The sequence below is a fragment of the Gymnogyps californianus genome, chromosome 1 (genome assembly GCF_018139145.2).
Source record: "Gymnogyps californianus isolate 813 chromosome 1, ASM1813914v2, whole genome shotgun sequence".
Taxonomy (NCBI): domain Eukaryota; kingdom Metazoa; phylum Chordata; class Aves; order Accipitriformes; family Cathartidae; genus Gymnogyps; species Gymnogyps californianus.
The window spans coordinates 56915565-56925427 of NC_059471.1; the positions used below are offsets into that span (position 1 = coordinate 56915565).

Here is a 9863-nt window from a genome sequence, read left to right on the forward strand (position 1 = left end):
TATTTATCTTATGAGAAGCCTAGTTATTTTCATGATGCCTTCTGAGATTAATGTTCTGGAGCCATTGAGAAAAGCTATCCTCTGCTGATAATCTCCCTGATTAATTTAACACAGACATTTCACTGGGTGTGGAATCACAGCTTCAAAGCATCACCTGAAAATACGGTTTCAGCAAACCCAGCCACTGCTCCTCTGTCCGGTTTCTATTTCATATCCATTCACAGAGGAAATGTATAGTCATAGTCTTAATAACAGAATTCAATAAATGCTTCAGGTGGAGAGAATAGTAATCAGAGAGATACCGTAGAATGCCATGGCCTGTATATGAAATAATATTGAAAATATTATTGAAAATAACTAGCTTTAGATGCAAAACTACCTCTTGGCTGGTGAACAAGGACATTTACTGCAGCATAAAGAAAAACCATAAATGTTTCCTTGATGATACTGATTAGTATCTGATATCAAATGCTAGTTCACAAGAACAAAGGTGGCAAAATCTGGCCAATATGCATATATCTATTCGTGTTCACTGTGTCACCTGTCATAAGCACCCCTGTGCTATATGAGGAGCTGCATTTTGAATTCCAGAGAATATGACAACAGCCCATGATAAAAGAAAGAAAATTTAGCCACCTCCTGTTTTCCTAGACATTAATTACTACAAGTAAGAAGACAACATGGTGTTGGCTGCTGTTGGGAAAGGAGATTGTTGCTGGTTTTTGATCAGATCCTGTGGTGGTGTAAAGAATTAGAAACTTTGAATTGCCAGATAGACATTATGCCTCATGTTTCATTTTACACATCACCTTTCGATGCTGCTTTTACAGAGGAAAAGAGTTACAAACCTGAGATTACAGAAAATGAAAGCTAGGCTTTCTCCTGAGAGAGGCATTACACCAAGGTCACTTGTGGTTATTACACTCCCCAGATATCACTTTACTACCATGATTAATTTACAGTGACACCAGGTCACCAAATGAAGGTTGCCAATTTGCGAATAATCATGGGGTAACAGAGTAATCCATTTGGCGTTCTGGAAGGGTGCACTTGGCTTGTTGCTGATCCTGTAGGAAGAATGGTTTTAATCAGGTCACATCAGGTAGAAATCAAGTGCTGTGGAAATGGGAAAACATTTATTAGGTGGATGAATCTCTTTTTTTGAAAAATCCATATTAAAAAAAATAATAATAGCTACTTCAGACAAAGTGCCTTTTAGAGAGATGCCCAACAGGACTTCCCCATCATATCTGTATTCACAAAAGAATTTGAACATAATTTTATGTTTAAAAAATTAACGTCTTCTGCCAGATCTACAGAGACGGGTTTTGTAAAGATATTTAGGATATAAAAAACATCATTAAGACCAAACTTTAAAAGTTTAGCTCCTTCCCTATATGCAGATAAATTCTTAACAACAGCTGATAACCTCATCACTAATAGATGTTCTCCAGAAATTAAGGAATTTTCCAAAGAATGATGGAATTCAGGCTTTAGGACTTAAACCAAATCCAAGGTATTAGCCCTTGAATAAGTGACTTTTACTGAAGTGAGAACAGTAACCAAATCTGCAGCCACTCTGGTGGTCCGGAGAACCTTGAATTGCTCCAACCAACTCAGCCAACTCGTTTCAACCAAACCATTTGAGAGATTGTGCTCATGCAGTATCATCCTGGTGCTCATGCTCACCAGGACTATAGACTTATTAATATGTCTTAGCTCTGGAAGGCTGTAATTTATGGAAGAGACCTGCATTCCTTTCCATGAGCAACCTATCACTCCTTCAAGTACAAAGAAGAAGAAATAGAATTATTTATGAGACAGACAGTAATTATAAACAGAAAAAAAATAGAGAAAGGTAAGGAATAAAAGGAAAAATGAACACTGTAATGTTCAATGTCTAGCTCAAAACTACAAGGTATTTCACCAAAATGAACACAGGATAGAATATCAGCTGGCCTGAAATTTTCTTCTTCTCCTGCCACGTGTATGGGAGTGCCTACTTCCCTGGCAGAGAGCCTTTAATTCCTGGTGAAATTCAGGTGGGAAGAAAGACTGACCAGATCAGCGCCTGCCCCAGGAAAGTTGCTCATTGCTGACCAGCAAGGCTTGCAATGAGAATGAGTTGAATGTCCTTTACCTGGAGGTAGGCAAATATAACCATTTAGCACCACTAGTGAAAGTGTGAATAAACCACTTCTCAGTAGGTGGGAAAACTGCCTGTTCTTAATTGATGGCTCTAGTTTATTTTTGCATCTTCTTCCTTCCAACAAACTGGCACATGAGCCATTTTCTCCCTCTCCTTCTGTCTCCTCGAGCTTTTCTCCAAGATGGAGCAAAAAAAAACCCAAACTGAAAATATCCTATGGGGATTACCCACTAAGCAGACAGAATCAGATGAGGTGATCTAGTTAGCCAAACAAGCCAATTTTCCACTGCACTTATCTTTCTGGACCAGATGTGACTGCCTACGCCCAGCCCAGCCTGAGTAAGCCTGTGCTGTATTTTGTACTCTATTGCCTTCAATTCTGTGCACCTGGAAAAACTCCAGTACTGCCTAGGTGGGATGCTCCAGTCGTACTATAAGCAGCTGCTGCGGCAGCAAAATATGGAGAATGCTGCCCTTTAAGGCAGATGTCTTTTAAAAACCAGAAGATTCCTCCTTTTTCTTTTTTTTTTTGTTTTTTTTTTCACAGCTACAGCCTTTATACAAATGACCTGAAAGATTCATCAGTCATTTTTAGCTTGAAAAGGAAGCAGACACTCTGGAACATTAACTGGATATTAAAAAAAAAAAAAAAAAAAAAAAGTGGTTTTAAATAGGCTTTGTGGTACTTGGCTGTGATGTGCCAAAAGACATCTTTGTTGTGTCTGCTGAGACAAGCAAGAACTGTGGAAAGGCTAAGAGGAACAGAAAGCATTAATATTTTAGAAAACAATGTAAATTACACTAAAATCCTGACATAGCTGAGCAAGGAGCAAACAGCAGAAAACAAACAGTATTGTTCAGCTTCTCTATACTCAGAGGGCTAAGAAAGCTAATTTTTTTTGCTACGAGGATGCAAAGAACAGACACTGATTCAGGTTGGCACTTCTCTTCTTTTCATTTATAATGGGCATACAGTTCTTGTAATGGCCAGGCCTACAAAGAGATCATTAACGAGAGCAGAAGCAGCAGCAAAGCTTAAAATTCACAGGGGTGTCTCCACTTACAGAACTGCAGCAAAAGCAGCTGTGTTCAACAACTTTGCCCAGCCAGCAACAAATCTTCTGTCAAAACGTGGTCCCAAGACATGGCTTCCAATTCAGTGTGACTTAACCCTACCCCACACACATCAAAATGCTTTTGTCAGAACATGTGCCAGGCTGCCTCTTAGAGGCTGTCACTTACAAAACACCTTGGGCTGCGTGTTCCCGTATCTGTACCAGTCCTTTAAAGAAAGGAAAACAATTCAAAGATACTTACATTCAATATAGGCTTTTCTGCCTTTTTTTTTTTCCCCCTGAGGAAGCAGGTGAACTAGTTCAGTAATGAGGGCAGAATTCAGCTTCCCATTCAGAGATGTAAATTCATGCACTTAAATATAGATGCCTTTGGGTGAGACAATAAGCAGTCATTTGTGTTGCCCAAACGAGAGTAGTGTCATTCAAGACTCTCCGGCATGTCTGAGATGAGTAAGACACAGGACACTACCTCCCATCTGGACCAGAGGTTGGGCTAGAACTGCTCGAGCATTTTAAAAATCACCAATGTGCCTGAAGAGAGCCCCAATATCCTGTCAGTGTAGTCAATGAGGCAGTTTTCCACTGCCTAAACACACTTATCTACTGCTATGTGAGATGGTCTAAATAGTCAAGACACCTTAATGGAGCTGGCAAATAAGACACTGGACCTAGGGGATATACAGACCCTACTGGAGTGGCAGCAGGACACCAAGCAGCATACGCGCTGGTGGCTAAAGTGGCACTCAAGACTCAATTCAGCTGCCTAAAGAAAGACACCTAATATAATTTTAGATGCTCCAGATGTCCAAGACCTCCCCCTCAAGCCTGTAGATATGATGCAGAATGCCACACCCTTCAGGGCTAGTAACAAGAAGAGGAGGAATAACCAAGAGCATTCAAATGGCACCAGATGTTTATGTTTGTGCAACTAAATCCCAGAATAAAACAATGAACTAGTCATTTGGCCAAAGGCACGTAGGACTCCAACAGCTGTCCCCGCTCCACTCACGAATAAACTCCTGACCAGTTTTGACTAGATCTTGTGTTGACTAGATATGTCGAGAGTGGGACTCTGGTCATGTGCAGACACTTGCATTTAGACATACAAGTTTCGGTATCTGTATAAACCTAAAGATGAATCTTCAGCCTCTCTAATTCTTTTGCTCTTTGCCCTAAATGCCAAGAGGCTCATTCACCTGGGAATTTAAGTATCCACCTAACATTTAGGCAATCATAAGGTAATGTATTTCTTGTGACCCACATCCAGTATGACTCCCTTACACATCTAGGTGAGGTGCACTGGACCGTTCTCCTGAGAGGTTAAGCCCTTCCATGCCAGGAATGCTTTGGGGACCACCAGATCCTGAGGCAGATACTGCGGAGTATGTGACAGTTTGACTGAATCACTTCCTACGACTGAACGGGCTGACCCATTTAAAGTTAGATGGTCTTCAGAAGGACATCAGATCCACACTGATCGCAGTGCAGAATATGAACCTTGATAAAAAGCACACACCAGAGCACTTTCTAATTGCTTTAAATCTGCACACTAACTCATATTGTCTCTATATAAATACCTCACTAAGAAGTCAGTACATTCTTCTTTTGTTATTGACGATAAGACAAGATGAAATCAAACATAAATCAGTCAAAGAAAGCCTGTGAACTGCCGTTCAGAGCTAGCCATAGCTTCTCATGGATGGCTTGCAATAAAGAGTAGCTAACCCTTTGTAAACAAGGAAAGCAATCCACATGAATGTTCAGTGATTTCAAATCACTTCTAGCTGCTAACAGCTATGGCTATTGTCATGGACAAGATACTGGGCAAGATGGACATCCTCTCTGAGCCAGTAGGGCAATTCTTACATTCTTACTTTTTTAATCAACTGCACCTTGAAATCGCTGAATTACTTCTAGGCTGAGTAATTTCTCTACAGCAGCCATTTCATTTGTAGAGACATGTGACAGATGGAGGTGCTGTTCCTTTGCAGCCCAGAGCTTCCCTGCGTGCCAAGGTCTCCGTCCTGCTGCCTTCAGGCAGCCCTGCAGAATTATTTCCAATTTCTATCTTTGGTGATTCATAACACTGCAGTCTACAGTCCTCCGTACTAGGGGAGGTGGCTCTGTATTCTCACCGTAGTTCAGCCTGTACCGCAGGAGTCTGGATGGGATCCCTACAGCATTGTTATTTCTCATTATGGTACTAGTGAAACAACAGGACATGCAGTTTGACGCTGGGTATTTTTGGCAGTCATGCTTTGTTCTTATATGTTCACACTCCCCCAGGATTATTCTCATGTAAGCTTTCAAAGGCCGCTGATGACAAATGCGTCTCATCTTGCAAAGTGAGGACCTATTACGATGAGACTAAACCCTTCCCTGGTGCAGCAAAGCAGTCATCATTGTGTGAACCTCCAGAAGCAATACAAAACTTATTTTCCCTTAACCATGACTTCAGCAGAGAAAGTCCTTTCTTCTCCCTCACTTTCACATTTATTTTTAAGGGATATATTTATTTTCCAGACCAGTATGAACATAACACTGGCACCAATGCCAAATTTGAATATTGATAGAGAATTGGGCTGGCACAAGTGAGAGTGAAGTGAAATACTCTTAAACTATGTTTGGTACCAGGCATCATGAAAGTTTGCCATTAGTAGGCTAGACTGTGCTATCATTACTGGCTGAGCATGCACCCACACGAGGAGTCCCACAAACATCAGTAGGATAGCCTGGTATGCAGACTAATTACAAAATAGATCATATCCTGATAAAGAACATGAACAAATGGTAGTTCTGCCCCAAATCTCTTGCAGTCTAAACATGAGACACAGATAGCTGGTAAATAAAGACAGACAAGAGAGAACAGGGAAGCAGTGATACACTCTTTTCTCAGGATACCATGCCAGCACAGAGAAATAATGTCAGCCCTTTATCAGCCTAGCAGCTGTAAAACGCACAGATAATTTTTAACAGAGATTCAAAGCAGGAAAAAAGGTAGCTTTGCAGATGCCTATAAGGAGAGTTTCCTGAGGACAAAGAGCAGCAGGGGACAAAGTGTGCGTATTTAACAAAAGATGATGAAGACTTTTACCACAGGATGATTGGAGGCATGGGCTGATTTTTATAGGGGAGAGATAACTGCAAAAGCACACTTGCTGCCTGTGAGTGGCCTAAGACTGCATTTGCCAAGGTCAGAGAAGGGAATGCTGCAGTACTCAAGAAATGATAAGCTAAGAGCCTGAATAAAAAATTCAGATGTGCGGATGGATAAGAAATGCCGTACCTTAAATATGTTATGCACTAAGCACATGGGAGATGCAAGTATAGCCTGTTTGTAAGGAATAAGGACCAAATCAAAGAGAATACAGGAGTTTGGTAAATTCACAATGCCGTTTATGGGCCTGGATGTCAGATAGGCTGGAGATGTTGTTCACGGTGGTCAAAAAAGGGATGCAAGGGGGAACTGGAGAAGAAAATTGATTAAGTGCTTCCTTTAAACAAGGAGAACCATAATGCCTCAAGATAGCCTTCTAAACTATCTCTGAATAACAAATATGCTATATATAACAAAGGAGTTCATTTGTTTTAAGCAGAAAGAAATAAAAACAGAAGAATGCAGTTAGATGCTTAATTTAGTGTGCAACCATTCATATCAGTAGAGGATCTGAACATACAGTGACTTACTGCTGGCTGGTGAACCTCTTCCATCATTCACAAAGCCAGTGCACTTGCTGGGGAGTATGTGGAGTGTTAGGAGGCTGGAGAGCTTAAATCCTTTCTGCTCTCCATGCAGCTGAGCTACTCAGAAGATCCTTTAAAGTCTATAAAATTAAAAACCATATTTTTAAAATAGTTTCACTGGAGCTGTTTAAGAACTGTGTAATCATTATCAGTGTCAAATTGCTTAGCACAGCATTTACTGTACAGTCTTTTCATTCGGAAACTTACTGCATTTTAAACTAATCATTCATCCTGCTATATAGATACTTGCCTGAGATTATGAACGATGGCTTGACCAACCAGATCAACAATCCAGAAGTAGATGTGGACATCACAAGGCCAGACACCTTCATTCGACAACAAATCATGGCCTTACGTGTCATGACTAACAAACTGAAGAACGCATATAACGGAAATGATGTCAACTTCCAGGATACAAGTAAGAAACCATTAACTGTCATTACATAAGTATATTTCTGGAACACATTTATAAATTGGTTCCATTGCAATGGCTTTCTTTTGTCTTTGTGCTCCGTGCTGCTGACAACATAAAAAAAAGTCTTTTTCTGTCCCATGAAATTCCAGTTATATATTTGTTTCTTTTTCTTCTCTTGCTTGTCTTCATGTCAAATGCATCAAGACACTGAGGGCTTTGCATAATGCCAGCAGTCCACTCCTTTTTCAGAAAAGCATTTAATCACCTAATTAAATCACAGTGGCTTTCATTTGGATGCTTTACTGAATAAAAGTTAGCACCACCAACACTTTCCCATTCCCAAAGTGTTCATCCCCACCAGGGTGCTGGGTGGAACGGGAACGGAGAAAAGGGAGGAACGCTGTAACCTGTGGCCCTCATGTTGTTTCCCTCGCTCCTTTGTGCCAGGTGATGAAACCAGCGGCTCGGGCAGCGGAAGCGGCTGTACAGACGACATCTGTCCCACCGAGTTTGATTTCGTCACCACCGAAGCACCACCGGTCGACTCCAACAGGAGGGAGGTGGAGGCTTCAGCCACACAGCCCGGCTGGTCACTGCAGACGTTGCTCGTCGTCTTCATCAGTCTCGTACTGCAGAGACAGTGGAGATAATCCTGGATCTGGTCGGAGAAACTGTGTTTTAGCTACAGAAACAGCCAACTTTCTTCTTTTCTTATACTCTTGGACAATGGACCATGCCACAAACACTTGCAGTTTTCTACAAGAAGAGAGCAGTACTGCAACCTGCTTCCCTTTTTTGTTTTCCCAAAGAGTACCAGGTGCCAGACTGAACTGCTTCCTGCTTTTTTCAGATATCTCTGAAGACGATATCCACTCTTGAGAGAATTCTTTCTCAAACCTTTATTACAGGAGACTTTCTGAGCTTCATTTCCTTTTATGCTGCAAAAGTAAAAAAGGATCTTACAGTGTGTGTTTTTCCCTAACGAGAAAAAGGAGGAGGGAAGAAACCAAGAAAACAGTTTTCTTTCTGAATCAGGCCTGACTCAAGGCTGCTGCATTTCAACAAACTATCAACAAAACAAGAAAAGACGAGAAAGGAACAAAAAAAATGCAACCGTTCTTCACTGACAGCCAGGTTTCCTTTAGGAACTTCTGTAGGATGATTCAGGTCATCAGAATGATCATTGCTATAGGGAGGAAGTCTGGATTTTTTTTCCAACACAAAAGTGTGTCTCAATGGTGAATGTCTTGCACTCCATCTGCCAACCACATCAGATTGGTATGAAGGTAGAGAAGCTGAAAAATAAGTTTGTCTTTTAGTATGATAGTAACTCCACTAGCTTCAGAATATCATGTTACAGTTGTTTAGGATTTAAATCTTAATGCCCAGTAAAAAATTGAGTAGTAGCATGATTTCACCTAGCTTCTTTTAGTATTTATCCATGTTATACAATTGGCACAGATTTCCACTTAGCTCACCATCAGCCGTGGTGGTAATGCTAAACAACGCTCCTGACAAATCTCCCCTCAAGGGTTCGGACAGAAAATAATCTCTTGTGATGTAATCTCTTTCCTTTTGTCACTGTTCTGACATCGATTAGGACTTTCTGCTACTATGTTCATTATCCTACCAAGATGGCAATTCTCTAATGGACTAACAGCGACCGGATCAATAGTGTGTTTCACACCTAACTACATCTTTCATATCAGTTAATTTCAGTGTCACAAGGATTTCTTCTACAAAATTTCGGAACAAACAAATATATAGTACTGACATGGAGATTTCTTTCACTTTTTTAGTCTTAGTATGATCATCTATTTTTATATATATAAATATATATAAATCACAGATTTTAACTTCTTAATTACAAGCTCAGGGTTGACACTTCTTTGTAAGAAAAAAAATGTTTGGTCAACCAGCTCTTCTTTTTTTGTGCTGCTCTGAAAAGTAACCCTTTAATGACTGGTGAGCACGAAAATCAAAGAAGAGATTTTTTTACATATCCAGTTGTCCATTTCTTAACAGGTTTGCAGGGTGGGGGAGAAAACCTCTCTCATATGTGTGTAATTGTGGGGGGCATGTGAGTTTTTGTGATAGGCCTAGAGAAGGACATGGACGTTATTTGTGATGGCAATTGTATTCTCAGATTCTTCAAGGATACATTGCTTTAATAATCATTGCCTAAATGACCATGGTCCTGGATAGAGTTTCCCTAATTTGCATCTGGTCGTAAGACCCAAGATGGAAGCTGTTTAAATCCTGGACAAATGAATGTCAACAGTTAGACATCAAAACCTTCCCTCTTCCATCAGCCATAGACAAAGGGCTTCTGGGACAATTCTGCGTGGTGTTGACATGGTTTGCCAGAAATTTATTTCCTGATTCTTACGGTGACTCTGGAAATGGTATAGACAAATTGTGGTAACACTGTAAAGCCAGCCAAACACACTACAATTTAACAGCAGAGCAGGTAGATCAT

The 9863-nt window shown here is 40.6% G+C and overlaps 1 protein-coding gene across 1 annotated transcript in view; it reads left to right on the plus strand.

The window, feature by feature from the left end:
- Nucleotides 1–8034, plus strand: part of GPC6 (glypican 6) — a 784576-nt gene extending 776542 nt beyond the window's left edge. Inside the window, 2 exon segments of the mRNA XM_050906443.1 lie at nt 7212–7387; nt 7832–8034. Of these exon segments, the coding sequence (XP_050762400.1) occupies nt 7212–7387; nt 7832–8034 (379 nt within the window).
- The last annotated feature ends 1829 nt before the right edge of the window (nt 8035–9863 follow it).